The sequence below is a fragment of the Lucilia sericata genome, unplaced genomic scaffold (genome assembly GCF_015586225.1).
Source record: "Lucilia sericata isolate MDLA Ls3-8-SP2 unplaced genomic scaffold, ASM1558622v1 Contig000215F_arrow, whole genome shotgun sequence".
NCBI classification, from domain to species: domain Eukaryota; kingdom Metazoa; phylum Arthropoda; class Insecta; order Diptera; family Calliphoridae; genus Lucilia; species Lucilia sericata.
In genome coordinates, this window is record NW_023994243.1 from 167,814 (window position 1) to 187,705 (window position 19,892).

General features: G+C 31.1%; 1 protein-coding gene across 2 annotated transcripts in view; it reads left to right on the forward strand.

Moving 5' to 3' along the window:
• LOC119602229 (transcription factor SPT20 homolog) overlaps window positions 1-19,892 on the forward strand; it is a 34,878-nt gene that overhangs the window by 13,159 nt on the left and 1,827 nt on the right. For both annotated transcript variants that reach the window (XM_037953622.1, XM_037953623.1), the window contains exon 3: window positions 18,460-19,596. In XM_037953622.1, the coding sequence (XP_037809550.1) occupies window positions 18,460-19,596 (1,137 nt within the window). The remainder of the gene's footprint in view (window positions 1-18,459; window positions 19,597-19,892) is intronic.

Genomic DNA, 19,892 nt, shown 5'->3' on the forward strand with positions numbered 1-19,892 from the left:
GACTAGACTATAGACTAGACTATAGACTAGACTATAGACTAGACTATAGACTAGACTATAGACTAGACTATAGACTAGACTATAGACTAGACTATAGACTAGACTATAGACTAGACTATAGACTAGACTATAGACTAGACTATAGACTAGACTATAGACTAGACTATAGACTAGACTATAGACTAGACTATAGACTAGACTATAGACTAGACTATAGACTAGACTATAGACTAGACTATAGACTAGACTGTAGACTAGACTATATACTAGACTATAGACTAGACTATAGACTAGACTATAGACTAGACTATGGACTTGAGTATAGACTAGACTATAGACTAGACTATAGACTTCAGTATAGACTAGACTATAGACTAGACTATAGACTAGACTATAGATTAGACTATAGACTAGACTATAGACTAGACTATAGACTAGACTATAGACTAGACTATAGACAAGACTATAGACTAGACTATAGACTAGACTATAGACTAGACTATAGACTAGACTATAGACTAGACTATAGACTAGACTATAGACTAGACTATAGACTAGACTATAGACTAGACTATAGACTAGACTATAGACTAGACTATAGACTAGACTATAGACTAGACTATAGACTAGACTATAGACTAGACTATAGACTAGACTATAGACTAGACTATAGACTAGACTATAGACTAGACTATAGACTAGACTATAGACTAGACTATAAGACTAGACTATAGACTAGACTATAGACTAGACTATAGACTAGACTATAGACTAGACTATAGACTAGACCTATAGACTAGACTATAGACTAGACTATAGACTAGACTATAGACTAGACTATAGACTAGACTATAGACTAGACTATAGACTAGACTATAGACTAGACCTATAGACTAGACTATAGACTAGACTATAGACTAGACTATAGACTAGACTATAGACTAGACTATAGACTAGACATAGACTAGACTATAGACTAGACTATAGACTAGACTATAGACTTAGACTATAGACTAGACTATAGACTAGACTATAGACAGACTATAGACTAGATATAGACTAGACTATAGACTAGACTATAGACTAGATATAGACTAGACTATAGACTAGACTATAGACTAGACTATAGACTAACTAGAGACTAGACTATAGACTAGACTATAGACTAGACTATAGACTAGACTATAGACTAGACTATAGACTAGACTATAGACTAGACTATAGACTAGACTATAGACTAGACTATAGACTAGACTATAGACTAGACTATAGACTAGACTATAGACTAGACTATAGACTAGACTATAGACTAGACTATAGACTAGACTATAGACTAGACTATAGACTAGACTATAGACTAGACTATAGACTAGACTATAGACTAGACTATAGACTAGACCATAGACTAGACTATAGACTAGACTATAGACTAGACTATAGACTAGACTATAGACTAGACTATAGACTAGACTATAGACTAGACTATAGACTAGACTATAGACTAGACTATAGACTAGACTATAGACTAGACTATAGACTAGACTATAGACTAGACTATAGACTAGACTATAGACTAGACTATAGACTAGACTATAGACTAGACTATAGACTAGACTATAGACTAGACTATAGACTAGACTATAGACTAGACTATAGACTAGACTATAGACTAGACTATAGACTAGACTATAGACTAGACTATAGACTAGACTATAGACTAGACTATAGACTAGACTATAGACTAGACTATAGACTAGACTATAGACTAGACTATAGACTAGACTATAGACTAGACTATAGACTAGACTATAGACTAGACTATAGACTATACTAGACTATAGACTAGACTATAGACTAGACTATAGACTAGACTATAGACTAGACTATAGACTAGACTATAGACTAGACTATAGACTAGACTATAGACTAGACTATAGACTATAGACTAGACTATAGACTAGACTATAGACTAGACTATAGACTAGACTATAGACTAGACTATAGACTAGACTATAGACTAGACTATAGATTAGACTATAGACTAGACTACAGACTAGACTATAGACTAGACTATAGACTAGACTATAGACCAGACTATAGACTAGACTATAGACTAGACTATAGACTAGACTATAGACTAGACTATAGACTAGACTAGACTATAGACTAGACTAGACTATAGACTAGACTAGACTAGACTATAGACTAGACTAGACTATAGACTAGACTAGACTAGACTATAGACTAGACTATAGACTAGACTATAGACTAGACTATAGACTAGACTATAGACTAGACTATAGACTAGACTATAAACTAGACTATAGACTAGACTATAGACTAGACTATAGGCTAGACTATAGAGTAGACTATAGAGTAGACTATAGACAATAGTCTATAGAATAGTCTATAGACTAGACTACGACGATACCTTTGTGTTAAAAACCTAATTTCGAAAACAAAATATCAAGGCTACAAATTAATTTCTATAGACTACTATAAAGTTATTTCTAAGTCATTACTAGAGCCCTTCTAATAAATGCAGACGGTATGAAGTAGTCACTGAAAAGTAAGTTATTGAGAAAGTACTAATCATTACTACTATATTTCTGCTGGAATTCTAAAAAGGTGTTAGGTTTTGTAAATGCTTCTAATATATAATTTCTTTTAGTCCATTTTCAAAGTGATATCATCTGTATTGAAACTAGAATTTCATGTTATTTTCCACAATATGTAGACATTTTGTCTACAATATTTCACCTCATTCATGATTAATACCATTCTATCAAGTTTACACATCAAACAGGTCAAGGCCATAATATTACGACCACATTGCTGATAGAAAAATCAAAATACAATAAACAACGAATTAATACAAATATGTACGTTTCTATGACATTTACATCAATACAATGATCATTTAATAAGAATCAACATTAATTTTGATTAAAACATCGTTTAGTAAGATTAAAAAACGAAGAAAACTGTCAAAACCTCATTAACTGTAACATGATACTTGCATTCATTACAAACATAGATAAATAAAAATATTTAAATAATATTATTTATGCATGACTACATTCAAAAGCAGATAACAAAAAATCGTAAAAAAAACATAAATATACAACATGTCGAACATATGCAAATTTATTGATTTTAAAATAAAAAAACAATAATAAAACTTAGAAAAACTAAATTTGTTATTAATATTTGTTTTAAGTTAGATGTTGTGAGTCTACATGGTCAAGTTGATGTGAAAACAATAGAAAATTTTATGACTGTTTTTTTTACCAAAAACTAATAAAAAGAAATACTTAAAAAATCCAAAAACACTAAAGTGTGCATTCGATTTATGACCAAAAAATTTGTTAAATGTTATTTTCTATAAGGGGACATAAAAAACATACATACATTAGTGTGACTTATTTTATCTTAAGTTTTAGTTTAAAAAAAGTGTGAAATTATGTAAATTTTATTAAATTATTGTCTTGCTGATAATAATATCATCTAACTATTAATAAATGACATCAAATTTGTATCTTAACATTCGATACCTGCCTCCAAATATTCATAAGTATATATGTATGCATACATGTGAAAAAATAAAAAAAAGTCTCCAAATTATGTATGGAAAAAATAGATAAAATTGAGCTTAAGGCAATTAAATGATATTTTATGATGACTTAAATCCCAGCAAATTATTGTAAACAATATAGTGTGTACACGAAATAATTTTATTGTTTAGAAAATGCTAATTTAAAAAACATTTAATTTGTTTAAGCACGACCATTTATAAAGATTTTGATGAATAACAATAGAGTATTTGAAATTTAAATATTTTTTTCCGGTCTTAAAATATTAAAAAAAAAAAAACATTTTGTTTCCAATGTGTCGCAATTTTTTAATTTATTTTATAGTAGAAAACTTTTTTTTTTTAAATATTTATATGCATAAAGGAATTGATATTCCAAACAGTAGAAAACTTATTGTTTTCTTAAAATATTAGCCATAAAATTTGACTGCAATACAATAGAGATTTTATCATGGAAAATTTCCGGAATAAAATTTCCAGAAATTCCTCCAGCTTTTAAACTCAATAACTACTCAAATTATGGTTTAGAGGTAAATATTTTCACACAGATGACAGGCCAAAACAATACAAGTGAGAGAGGGCCGATCCTAAAAAAATAGTTGTAAAAAACTTACTTATACCGAATTTCATCGCTATACTCTCATTCTCAGGCCAGTAATGAGTGTTAAAGACATTTTCTGAAGGGGACCTCCTGTGGGGGTAGGGTCAATTATGGACCAATCCTCAAAAATTTTGCTAGAAAGATTTTGGCTCATATGAAAATTATTTGTGTCGAATTTCATCGCTATACTCGTACTTCTAAATCAGTTATGCCCGTTAAAGCTTTTGGAGGTCCACTTGTTTGGGGGCTATACGAAAAAGTGGACCGATATTGCCGATTTTCAATACCAAACAAACATTAGCAATAGAGAAAATGTATGCAAAATTTCAACTGTCGAGCTAATCCCGTGTGGTGCCTATCGTAATTTCAACAGACAGATGGACGGACATGGCTAGATCGTCTTAGAATTTAATAAGGACCCATAATATATATATACTTTTATGGGTCTATGACCAATATTTCGATGTGTTGCGAACGGAAAGACAAAATCAATATACTCACCATCAACAAAGATGGGGGGTATATTAGAAAAAATTAGAAGACCAAGAATTGGTTACTCCATGAGGATTGTTGTCAATCTCAACACGAAATTGCAAAATTATAGGAAACTACCCAATTGCAAAACATTAGCGAGCAGCATTACAAATTTATTCAAAATCCGTGAAGTTGGGTATCAAATGAATTGAATTCGCGAGACCATGAAAAAAATGTTGCATGTCCAAAATGCAGATCGAAGAATACAAATAAACCGTTTTTATAATATGATTCATTAAGATAATTCGAAACATTCGAGATCGTATGTGAAGCCCGACCAACCAGACGAATCGACACCAAAGCCAAATATCCATAACGCTAAAAAAAAGTTATTGAAAATCTATCTATCTGCCCATCTGTCTATCTATCTATCTATCTATCTATCTATCTATCTATCTATCTATCTATCTATCTATCTATCTATCTATCTATCTATCTATCTATCTATCTATCTATATCTATCTATCTATCTATCTATCTATCTATCTATCTATCTATCCTATCTATCTATCTATCTATCTATCTATCTATCTATCTATCTATCTATCTATCTATCTATCTATCTATCTATCTATCTATCTATCTATCTATCTATCTATCTATCTATCTATCTATCTATCTATCTATCTATCTATCTATCTATCTATCTATCTATCTATCTATCTATAAACTCTCTTTTCAATAAATTCTCTTTTTAAAGAAAATTATCCATAAATTCTCTTTTATAACTAAATTTTGGTAATTTCACTTTTCATAGATAACTTTCGATAAATTCTCTTTTAATAGAAAATTTTCGATAAAATCTCTATTTATAAAAAATTTTCGATAAATTCTCCCTTATTATAGAAAATTTTCTAAAAATTCTTTGTAATCGAATATTTTCGATAAATTCTTTTACGACAAAAATAAATAATATTCGATAGTATTTTTAAAGTTTTGCTTCGTTCATACTCTTTACCACATTAAATTAAGCAATAGACAGACAAACATTATAAAAATATATGACTGAATAAAATACAAAACTATCAGATCAAATTACAGATGATCCATTTATAATCGCTGAAAGCAAGTATCTTTATAAGTCAGTTCAAGGCACGAAAGCTAGAGAAATAAATTGCTATAAACTGGTTAATTTGGATGTTCCACAAAAACTATTCTCATCCACAATAGTTATAGTGGAGACAGCTAACGTAAATAATATGTTGCATTTATATTGACAGACAATTGCTAGACAAATTAACAATCGTACCAATTAAATATTTCTTAGGTTGATTTATTTTGATTAGATTCAGGTTGTCAATTTTGGTGTTAGGTTTTCTTTTTTCTATAATTTTTTTCCTCATCTATTTAAATTTTAATAAGTATAATCTTTTGTATTTAGTAATTTTATTGGGCCAGTCTTAATTTGTTTATTGTGGGATTTTGATATGAAATTAATGAGATATTTTGTATTTGAATGGATTTTTATTATTTATTATTATATTTTTCGTGGTTGTGGCTTTTTGTTAAAATCTAAACAAAAACACACAGCATGACATTGAAATTATTAAATAAATTATGAATAAAAGAGTTTTGCTATCTTCTTCATATTTTTTTTTTTTTTTTCTTTTCGAGTAAATAAATTTTAATATTGAATACTCTAGAGTGTGTTGATCAAATGCGTAAAAACTTATTATACAAATTTAATTAAAACATATTTTATTATTTTTATGCATTTGATGAAGGATTTGATGATTATTTAAATATTTGTTTTTTTTTTTGTGATTTAAAGCGTTTATGTCTTTATTAAAAGTTATGGATTTTTAAAGAATTATTTATATGTTTAAGGAATTGATTGAATATTTGGTATTTGTGCTTTTCAACATGTGCAGCAATAAAATGACAATAAAATTTATTAATGTAGGAGGAACAATATGAATGGAAATTCTTGAAAAAAAAAACTAATAATCGATTATTTTGAATTTTAAATAACCTTATTCACACGATAACAATAAGTTAGAGAAGCAGCAATATACATATGTTTTACTTTAGTGTCTCTAAGTAATTCATAAAGTAGTTAGTAAGCCATAAAGGAAATAAAATTATTTTTTTTTATTAAAAACACCATACAGATAGCAGAAATGAGTAATTGTTTCTATTTTATTTTAATTTTCACACGCTTTAATGCAACCTTGACTTTATACATACACATATACTCAGTGTAACTTACTTTTGTTGCATACTTCCAAACAATAATAATTTATTTCTGGAGATTAAAACACGTTTAAACTTCCACCATAATTTTCATAAAGAAATCTTCAATAGCAAAAATAATTACTTTATTCACTGGAAGTAATGTGAAATAAAATAAAAACCAACAACAATAACAACAAATTGCATTAACACTCTAACACAAAATTATTTATAATTTATGGAAATTTTCAAATCTTCATGACTCCTCATCATTTTTGTTTTCCTCCTTAACTAGTTACTTCTTCATATTTTATTGGCATGATTATTCTGTGAAGTGTTGAAATTAGGCAAGAGGGAATGTAATGATAGACCCATTTTATGTTTAGAAGAGGAAAAGAAGCACAAAAAATCTCAAAATCCTAAAAGTTTTTTTTTCTTTTTGTTACAAAAATGTAAATGCTGAGGTTACAACATTAAACATTAAAATATAAGATTAGTTAGACTGACAGACAGTCAGTTCGACAGAAATATGTATGTACATTTTTGGATAATGTCTTGTGCTGATGGTTTTAGTCAATTGGGCATAAATCATTATGCATCTTCTTGTTGACTACAGTACTATTATGTACTTATATTAACATTGTTGTTGGTTTGCCATTTCTAATGCTGTCATTATATTGGTAGTAATATTACACTTACACGTACATACATTTGGAAAATCCAAAATATCAAAATTTGGAAAATGTACTATTAAGATTAGAAACTGACAAATTATTATCCAACTTATTATTAAGGAAGCTATGCCCGACTATGCTGATACCCTACACCTGTTAAGGATATATTTAAATGAACAATTTATGTTGGATGATCGTTTTCAAGTTTTTAGCCTCTCTTTTTTTAGCAATCTTCCAGCATGTAGAGAATTTGCGAGCATGGTGCAGAATGCTAATAAGAATAGCTATTGAATGAGCTAGCGTCGAAAAGCCCTGCTTCGAGACCAGTGCGGGTATGGTATCTGGTCCAGGAGACTTGTTTATGTTGAGATCCGCTACAACCTTTTTGACGGCACGTGCTCTAAAGTATAGATTTGGCATAGTTACTGATACCTTTTCGAGCTCGGGCAGTGGTTGATCACTTTCCGAAAAGCAAGAACTACTTGCGAATAACTCAGCTAAAACGTCGTAACTGAAGAAATTGCATTATCCTTTACACTTTTAACATTGGAGAACATTCGACACATTCACTATAAGCATACGGATGGATCGTATCATATACTCTTGACATCAATTCATTTCGAACGCTTAGTCTCACAGTCTTTCCTCTGTGGGGTATCTGTTGTCTCGGCAATAGCACTAAACTTATCCCGAATGATAGACATTACCGTGTATATGTCTTTTGAACAAAAAAAACTATTCCCACGAGTTTGGGTTTAAATCACAGTAATCACGTTCACACACATGGGACCTCTCTAATAACCGAGACAAGACAAAGTCCGAAACTCTGCCCTGTGGACTACCGGTTTTCGTGGTACAAGATTACAAAGCTCCCTTTTTCCACGATTGCAATAACACCAAGTTGGGGAAGATCAATAAAGTAACAGGCCGAGGGCGAGTGTGTAAAAGATCAGATTATATAGGAAATTTGATGGAGAAATTGTGATTGTTATAAAAAAGTTTGTGCCGATTTTGTGGACGTCAAATTTAACATAATTTAGTAAAGGATGTAATATGGGTCTACATGTACTTCAGTTAGTCCAATATTTTAATTAGTTACAAACGATATAAGAAATATTAATATTTAGTAAAACTTGCCTGACGGCTCAGTGTGGAAGCTATATATAAATATATTAATTCCCACTGGAGCATAGAGCGCCAATAACTGTTGATCGCCAACAGACCCCGCTCTTATCTCTTAGTTCATTTCAGAATATGCCTGGGTTGTTCATTTCAGATTCCGTGGAACGCGGTCTACCATCTTGCCGACCTGACTGGTGAAATGATTTCCATTTTAATGCATGCTAGGCCACGATATCATCATCCCTGCTCATAGTATGCCTAATTCATTGCCACTTTCGTTCACGTATTAGCCAGTTTGCTATAGTAACTCCGACCGTCTACGCTAGATCTTACAAAAATCGAATCCCTTAAACTTTGTAGATAACTGATATATTTTTTAAAAATATAATAAATATTTTTGGAATCGAACCCACAACACCAGACTAACTATTTTGTATATATAACAATCTCTCTTCTCAACTTTAGGAGGAACAGTCTATAACCGTCCCTTTTCCCCATAAAACCCTTCTTAGAGAAAACCATTTTATAAATCGTTGAAAATTTGTGAATTTAAAGTAAAATTCGATAAAAAAAGCATTATTTTAAAAAATAAGAAACATTGGTCTCCTTAATTAGCACAAATAAAGACCAAAGTCCATATATAGACGATGTTCTGAAATTTACTTTAAATTTACGATTAATTCAATGATAGAGGATATATAATATTCGGCTTAGCCGAATGTATATAACATATTTATTTTTATATTTGTTCGTAAATAAAATATATAAAAGATTTTGTTTTCTGATACAATGATAAACCACACACAATAACATTCAGTACAATTGAGTGTGTATATATAATAAATAGCCAAATAACATTGGCAATTTCATTTAACTGACATTAACTGTCAAATGCAATAAACTGATATAAGGAAATAACATAAATTAATTACAAATTAAATGAAAATACTTAGAATGTAAAAAAGTTTGTTTGAAACAGCAAATATTTTGAGCAATACAAATTAATATTTAATTAATTAAAAAAAAAATTATACATTTATTTTCATCGACAATAAAGAAGACGAGTTCTAGAACTAGTTGTGGAACTAATACCATTTTTCCTGGGATATATTTAAAAAACAACTTTTATAATAAAAGCATTTAAAAATGTTAACACTTAACTGTGTTAAAAATATTACGGTTACTTCAAACAAATTTCAAACGATTAACATCAAAAACTTGATTAATAATTAGTTGTCATAATCAATGTTTCCCCTTTTTTATATTGATGAGATTACCATACTTTAATATTTTGGTATGTTTAACTACTTTCAGTTAAATATGTATATTTAGCTTCCATATAGTATTTTTATTAAAAGTGCTTAATTTAAATACAAAAAAAATAATAATTCGAAATCAAGTTTATCAAGAGATTATAAATAAAACATGTACGTACTATTTCCGTAATATTTCTCGCAATATTTGTTTGTTTGTTATTATTATTTCGTTGTTGCCACAAAGAAAATATTTATATGAAAATTTAATTAAGTTATGATGTTCATGCAACAACGCACATCAAAGCAACTTGATATAAAACATGTTGTAGTAAGATGTGTTTTTTTAACGGGAGATAACTAGATGATGTTAGTAAGTAAGTGGCACACCCTACTTTTTGGACTATTTTTAAAATATGTATGTAGGTCAAAAGTTATAATTACAATTTTAAACAAACTTGTTTAGAGATAAAATAATAGACCATACGGAATGAGATTTTGATTACAAAATATTCAGCAAACAATCCTGTAATTTCAAAGACAACCCAAATAATGTACATAATTACGTATCTGATTACATGTAAGTCATTATAAGAGTGCTTACAAGTAATGCAGATAATATGTAGTAGTGATTAAAAAGTAAAAGATTATGTAAGTACATGCCATTACCGGGTTGTTGTTATTTCGAACATAAGTATTTCCACAAAAGGAGATAAAACAAGTAAAAAGTCTATATTCGGCTTTGCCGAATCTTATATACCCTTCACCATGATGTGTTTAAAAAAGATTAATTTTATAAAATTTCAATTTATTAAATTTCTCCCAACTCCACCATTAGTTCAAAAAAACAAGAACGCAAAACGAAACAAAAAAACAAAATGCACAACACAATGCAACCAACAAACATCCAAACACACGTTTCTTTTCCAATAAGTAATGTTGTTGTTGCTTTTTTCTCAATGTATGCAAAAAATTGTCAGAGGTTGTCGGATTTTTACTCATATCTCCGTTATTTATGGACGGATTTTGCTGATTTATAAATAGGAAACTTCTCGAAAGCATGTCTTACAGAATTATTGAAGATTTGGATATCAAAGATATCTGTGGTCTTCCAAAAATTGATGTCACCAGATAGACAGACGGACATGGCGACTCCGATATCAAGAATATATATGCTTTATAGGGTAGGAAAATTATATTATAGAAATTACAAACGGAATGACAATATATAAGATCACCCCCTCCGGGCTGTTTCCTTGATGAAGACCTAATTTTGGTGTATTTGAATCCATTTCATATGGGGTCAAACCAGAGTTACACATAATCTGGTACTACGGGTGGCCAGTTGTCCGCAGGACTTGTCTTGGGTGGTCTGTGGGATGAGGTTCCTTAGAGATCCACGTAGTCCTGTGTTTTAAACCCAAATTCGCGGGAAGAGAAAGTGACGGTTAAAGGACTGATGCACGGTGAAATCTATAATTCGGGATAAGTTGCCGAATGACAACAGATACTCTACAGAGAAGTTAAATGAATATGACACAGGATAAATGTAGGGGTATAGGAATCTCATCCGCCCGTATACCTTGAGTGAATCTGTCATATTTTGTTCTCTTATGAGTGTGTCGGGTGAATGAGAATTGTCCAGGGTCGAATGGTGATAGATGAAAGTAAATCTTCAGGTTCAGGTAAAATTCTGTTCATACCAGATTTACCACAATGTGTTCTCAGTGAGTAAGAACAAAGTCTTCGGCTCTTTTGATGGATTCGTACTTCGGCCTACCGGTTACATCTCTAGGTGCTGTTGCCGACTCAACAGAGGCCATACCATCTGCATGGTTGTAAACGTAAGTGATGTTTTTGCATTTCGGAAGTTAAGCAACGTGGCAGTAATGGTCAGAGATTAGATAGTACAAGTACTTGAGCATAGTGCTTGTACATGGATCGGCATAGCCATGTACAAAAATTGCGATCTGTGTGTAAGATACACAATGGGGCGGTGGTGAGTCGTCACAAACGCTAACCTAGTGGTTGAAAAAGACCACCGTGAAATAGGCCAACACGGCAGGTGTTCATGTAAAGTACTTCGATATTCATAGCCTTCTCACGAAGGTGAAGGGTATAAAAGGTAAAGTAAAAAGTAATTTTTTGCTACATTTTTCTGAAATCAAGTTCGAATCGAGACCATTTTTGGATTATTTTAATCTTTAATCATTTGAACTTAAATCGAAACTTTGCTACAAAAAAACTCTTCGTACTTACTGATCCGAACTTGGATCAAGTATTTTGTACTTTTGGAAAATTTGGTTTAAGGAAAACCGTAGCACACTTTTGAAAATGCCTCGGATTGATTTGAGAAATTATTTTTTGCGTGTATTTTTAAATAAGAAAGCTTAGAAGAATTGCAATCAATAGCAGCTAAATAACATTATAGTTTTAGGGAATAAACGGGATTTAAATGTTTTAGTTAAAATAGGTTAATACCATTCCTTAAATAACTTAAAGAAATAAATTAAAGTAATTTTTCTCCTAATAGTGGCCTAAATACTTTGATCAAGTGAGTTACGGCTTGTATATGGTACATTTGTTTTATTGGATGAGTAATGGTAAATTTTTATTAAAAATATGGTTAGAAACCAGAAATTATATACATATGTATGTTTTGAAACACTCAAACTGCTACATTTCATTCAAATTAAATATTGCGCCAAAACACTGTTAGCTGTTTAACAGTATTGCTACCGAGTATGTATGTATGTATCTATTTTGATCAAACAAATTCGTAAACATAAAATCTTATAACAAATTCCAAACCTACTAATCATATAGTATTTAAAATTCTCATTATAAAGTCCAATTAAAATTTTATAACTCTACTACTATATTAATAATTTTTCACGCTTTTAAACCATAATGATCAAAACTCTGTAGGGTTTCTTACTAAGTAACCAGTATTTAACAAGAAAAAATTTAATAAAACAGCTTTTGATTTACGTAGCTGGTTTGTAACAAACGAAAAAAATATAAATACATTAACCCCAAAAATTAAACAAAGCAAAAAAAAGCAACAGAAAACAATATTAATTGAATTTGACGTAATTGATACAATCAAACTTTTTTATACAAACTACTGGCCTGACGTTTGGTTGGTTGGTTGGTTTGTTTGGTCACCGCAACGTATTATTGATTATTTGCAAATTAATTATAATCTTTATCCCATTAGTCTCAATGCTTAAGGTATTCATTTACATATTTAAATGAAGCCATTAATGTTATTGATTAAAGTAATTTATATTTTTCACAGTAAACAGTTAAATGTTTATGGTTATTCATATAAATTATGTATTTTTAAATATACATAAAATCACATTGAAATTTAAGCAAAATGTTTAGACTTCTTGTTATTTGTGTTTTTTTTATGATGAAATCATAGAGCAAAATCATGTTATAAATGTTTAAAAATAAAATTTTCCAAAAAAAAAGTATGTCAATTGTTTTGTTTATAATTAATTAAAAAGGGATTTATTTTATTATTACAGTTTGTTGGCCAGCAACAGGTTTCTTTTTATGTCTTCTTTCATAATAAAATTATTCAATTTCATTTGAAAATTTTGCAATACATACATATATTTAACCCTAAATACCCTAAAACTTTTGTTATAAAAATTTTATTTTGTTATAAACAAAACAACAAATACTTAAGCGCAATAAATGAATTTCAAGTAAAAACAACAAATATTTAAGCGCAATAAATGAATTACAAGCAAATTTTTTTTTGTATTTTAGGTTCAAAATGCCATCAACGTGACTGAGCACATGCTGTGCGATTTTGCATTGTAATTATGTTACTTGTTTATATTTTTCAAAATATATACATATTTTCAAATTAGAGCTGGACTTTTAAAATGTGCCATAGGAAAATTAAGTTAAATGAACTAAAGTGTTTTTGTTGTGAAAATTGAAGCATGCCAAAATATTATTTGGCATGTAAATGAAGTTGACTTAATTATCAAAATAGGCGGGGGTGGGCGTGGTTTATGATTTATTGAAATTTATACAGAGAGGAAGAGTTTCGTTAAGGTTTTGAATATAGAATCTTCCCCATCGAGGCATGTTTCCTTGATAAATGACCCCATCTTGGTGTATTGCAATCCCGGGGTATAGAGGTGCTACCAGTACCTTTAGTCTGCCGGGACTATAAACAGGTGATGATCAAATGTATTCTCGGACTTTCCTTGGAATGATTTAACATGGGGTCGAACCAGAGCACCACATAATCAGGTACTACAGGTGGCCAGTTGCTCGCAGGACTTTATCCTGTCTACTCAGTTGGTATTGATCCACGTAGTGGCTCTAGTTTGCCTGGACTATAAACAGGTGATAATCAAATGTATTCTCGGCCTTTCCTTGGAATCATTTGACATGGGGTCGAACCAGAGCACCACATAATGTGGTACTACCGGTGGCCAGTTGCTCGCAGGACTTTACCCTGTCTGGGCAGTTGGTTGAGGTTCCTTCGAGATCCACTTAGTGGCTCTGGTACAAACCACAGGGCAAGACTGTGGATTAATAAAATGTAGGATTTGAGCTGATAATGGAAAGATTGAGTATACGTTGGTATGCGATGTACCTTCGGATACTTGTATATAACGGATGAGAAGGATTCTGAGTTGTATCTGTGGAGATGTTGGAATGACGGATGGAAATGACGATTGAAGTGATTGAGTTGGAGTTGGTTGAGACACTAGCGGAGTTTTTAATGCCTTAATTTTTAATTTATCGGCGATTTTCTTTCATGGTTGAGTGTGTTGGAGTCTACTCCAAAACATGCTCAACTTATCACAGTAGGTCCTTGTGGCCACTGAAATAAGTCTGGCAGATTGAATATACATAGATCTGTGTTTTCGAACCACCACCACCAGAACCGCCTCAGTAGCGTGGTTGAGCGACTTTAAGAGGTAAGAATGCCGGTAGGTACAAGAGCATTCCTCATATCAATAATAGGGTGTTTTCACCTGACCAGTGATTGCCTTTTCCTTTGACGGGGTTTGATTGAGCTTGACTCATGATACCTATTGTTCCTCAACGGGGCTATTATGGCAAGAGATTGAATAGCTTGAGTACTTGAGCAAAGTGCTTGTACATGGACCGGCACAATCATGTACAAAAATTGTCATCTGCGTGTAAGTTACACAATGGGGCGGTGGTGTGTCGTCAAAGAAACTCACTCAGTGGTTGAAAAGACCACCGTGAAATAAGGTTTCATCAGATAAGCAGGTGGTCACGTAAAGCACTTCGAGATTCATATCGAAATCAATTGAGGAACTCTAAGTTGCTTTGTAAATTTTAAAGCGAGTGTTACAAACATCAGCATGATCACATAATACTCTTCCCACTATAGTAGTTTGAGATATAAATATATTATTACAGATAACAATAAAAAACCCGCAATTCTTATGGGAAACCAAAACATTTTGCAATTATCATAAAACATGCAAAATATTTAAGATTTTAGTTGGATTAACACGCATCTTTTAACTAATCATCGTGCACATCTATTACACACATCCTTACAGGTACTCTTTATAATGAATAAAAATATGTATTTACATGTATTCATAAAACTAAAAATGTACTTGTAAACACATTTCTACACAAATTCACCCTTTGGGCTTAATTTCTGCAATAAAATTGCAAACAAATATTTACCCAACTCTGATGTTATTCACTAAATCAAATGGAGTCTCTACAAATGTACGTGATGTTCAACAGGTGGTTGAATACCCAATATTTATGTAAATAAAATTTTCAACTGAAAACAGAGTAATAAAATTAAAGCAAAGCTAATCTTGGTACACAGAAATTTGTAGCATTTTAAGGAGAATTAGTGAATTATTTAGTAGTGAAGAAATAGAAATAAAAAAAATTTTATTTAAACAATATTCACGTTTGACTTGATTACCAAGAGTGCTGCGCTACACTCATCAAAAAATGTTAATTAATTCTTTCTGGACTGCGTATGTTTATTCAAAAGTAAAAAAGTACTATTGAAGAAGAAAGAAAAAGTGCAGAAAATTCCTTGTTATAGATTCTCGTTTAATCAAAATCGTTTATGTCAAATTTCATGCATTTTGAAACCCCATTGTAGGGAAATTTTTTAGAGGGAAATAGCACCAAAGAGTCCCCTCTTCTAGATTATTTACTTCCCAGTAAAAAAGAACTTCCAAAAAACCGAAAAAGAAGTAGAATTTATTCCATGAGTGTACAGAAAAAGAGGTGTGCAGCAATTACAGATTACAAAATCATGCTTAAGAAATAATTTGTAATGTTGGACCAATGTGGAATTAATTACATTTTAAGTGATTATCTACTTCTTTTTCGACGAGGCCCAAGGGCTTTCAGTATTTTTTAGTCTAGCCGCTTAATGCTGCAAGTTATTTTATCGTGCTATTTGGAATTATTTTTTCATAAAAGTATAAATCAATGTTTTCTCAAAAAACTACTGTTATCATATAGGGTTCGAATCATACAAAAAATTGAAATAATATTATTAATAATGACCACTAATTACCAAGTAATGTATGAAATAACTAAATTACTTACCTGTATAGGTTAATCATTACTAAAATTTGAGATATTTTAGCTGTGATGCTCTTTTGTTTCAAAGTTATAAAGGTCTAAAAAGGTAACAGTTATCGAAATTTCTTGATTCTAGGTCCAGCTGTCTAGTCTGGGCTCTATCACTCATATCTGCAAAAAAAATAAAACAATTATTCTTTTGGGTTTTTATAGCATTTTTCGCAATCAAAGCGTTTTATGTAAAAATTTAAGAATATTTTTTATCTTAAATTTAAAAAAAAAAATATGTTTAAAACAAGTGAAAAACTTTAGACGGGCATGGCCGACCATATGATACCCTACACCAATTGCAAATATCAAATGTAACGGACATAGCTTAACCGAATTAGAAACTGATTCTGAGTTGTGGGCATTCAAGTCATTTTCAGAAGGGGACCTTGTATAGGAGCTAGGGTCAAATGATGCCCGATTTTTACGAAAATCGCCAGTGTTATTAATAATTATATCAAACTTAGTTGTGCCAATTTTTATAAAGATAGTAGTATATTCGTCGTAGTAGCTAAAAGGCCCAAAACGGTAGGTCCGGTTGTATGGAGGCTAGAGCAAAACTTGCTCCGATCATTATAAAATTTAATGTCGGGATTTATGTTTATATAAAACTTATTTGTGCCAAATTTCATCGTGATACTGGTGTTTATAAGTGAATTGTGAACATTCAAGTCACCCTAGCCCCCATACAAAGTCCCTTGGAAAATAATGCCCGATTATTACCAAAATCGATAGAATTATTAAGACTTATATAAAACTAAGTTTTGCAAATTTTTGGAGAGATAGTAGATCATTTAACATAATTATGAGGCCGTTTGTATTGGGGCTAGGAGAAATAATGGACCAATTTCAACCATTTTCAATAGCGTTCGTCCTTGTACCAAAAAAGCGCACGTTCCAAATTTCATCAAATTATCTAAAAAATTGCGACCTGTAGAGTGCGCACAAGGTTTACATGGACACACAGACAGACGAACATAGCCTAATCAACTCAGGAAGTGATTCTGAGCCGATTGGCATACTTTAAGGTAGGTAGGTTGTTACAAACATCAACACAAACGCATAATACCCTCCCCACAACTCGACATGATAGAAGGAAATGCAGATGTAGCTTCATTCTCATATCTTCAATTCTATTAAAAATTTTTTAAAAATACAAATATGTAGTTTATTTAGTGTTTTACTTAAAGTTTCTTGCAAGTTTTCTTTTATGAATTCACTACGGCATTTGAGAGATTAGTGGAAAAACAACTGTAATAAACAAGGAAATTTATGTATGGAATAGGATTAAGTCACAAGTATTTATTAAACTTTATACGTATATATGAATAAAAGCAAATTAGTCAGCAATTTGAAATTTGTATGGCATACAACGGTCATCAATTGTCCGATTCATGTAATACATTTTTGATTACTGAGTCTGATTAATCCAGCCCTATTATCACATTAAATATACCACAAAAAGAAATTCAGCTATTGCAAATATGACCAGAAACCAGAAAAATAAAACATAAATCACAAGTGATCTATACAAATCTTATAAAATGTTTAGCTTTATGTAATGAAATTGTAGCAAATTTTGGTCTTCATCCAACAATGAACCCATACATTTGGGAATATTTGAGTAATTTGTAATAATTGCTAAAAATTAATGAGCAAACGAAAAAAAACATAAGATAAAGTAAAAAAAAAAATAACTTACATTCAAACAAAAAGATTATCTCGATTACAACTGAAACTTTAAGCCATACATAAAGTACTTGGAATAATAAGTATATTTTATGGTAGAATTAACAAAACATAAAAAATGTATGGCTCATTAAATTGTTAGAAGTAATTTGCATTATGTATTTAAAAAATTTAACTATTTTTTTTTTCTATTTACAGACACATATAACCTGCCTTTTACTATTTTTATTGGCCTCACAACGGGCTCTGGCAGATGAGGATAGTTCAACGGAAACCAATGAGATTATACCACGTGAGGCCATACAAAAATTAGATTTTTCAGTAAGACAAGCTCTATTACGTGCCATAGATAAATTGGAACAGGAAGCCAGTGAAGATGATGATGACAGTGAGAATGAGAATGAAACGAATGTTAATGCTGCTGATGGCGAAGTGGGAAAAGTAGAATCTACAACAATTATACCCTCCAGCATAACCATACAGAGCACCACAGCTTTGGCTTTAACTTCCCCAAACAAAGATGAAATACTGGAAGAAAGTACTAGTTCCAGTGATATATTTCCTTCGGTTCAATTTTTCACTGCCACCTATGACGAGCACAGTGCTCAAGAACAACCATTGGCGGTTTTTATCGATAAATCCAAAAAGAAAAATAAAAATTTAGGTTCACCCGTTGTGGTATCAACAAATGTCAAGGAAGAAACCAAAACGAATACTCAAGCTGCACGTAGTGTTAGCAATACAAATGTACAAACTAATGAAATTTCCTTAAATACTTTAGATGAGATTAAATTCGAAATACGTAATTCGAAATCTAATCAAAAACCTTCAACTACTACAGAAGCCTCTATAACTAGTACAACAACCTCAACTACTCCACGTCCCAGAACTACTAAGAAACGTACTACCACTACAACGACTACTACCACAACCACTACGCCCAGACCCACTCATAATGAAGATGGTGAAAATATTGAAGTTGTAGCCAAAGATGATATACGCATACAGGCTGCTCCACTTGTAAGTGCCTTTACTGTGGATCTAGATGAATTGGGTACAGCGAAGAAAGTAATACCTATTATAGATAATCCTGCACCAACAGCTGCTACTAGCATTTCGAGTACACTGAGAACATCATCGATATTTCAGCCACCTTTGTTTGGACCAACTATAACTAAGTTAAGTGTATTACCAGCCGATGCTCAGAGATCAGCTGCTTTGTCTTTAGCTAATAATTTACCGCCTGCCGCGCCGCCAACTCAACCCACATTTGGTTCTTCGACAGTGTCTAGTTTATTCGCGAATATTGTTCCCACAGCTGGTCATTATATAACGGTAAATATATACAATTCTATACTTTATTTGAAAATATATCGGAATCCTTGAACTTTCATAAGATTTTAAACGGAAATATTACACAATTCAATTAACTCATTTCCTAATTTTAAGCTTTTATTAAATTATTGATATTAATTGTTTTAATCAATTCCTTAATTAAGTTACTTCAATGTTGTTGATAACAAAATTAAATATTAGTTTTGGCTATTTAAAAGCATGCTTTGGCAGGTCTACAAATGGATTACCTAAATACTAGATTTACATAAAGTTTTCTTTATTTCCTTAATCCATAA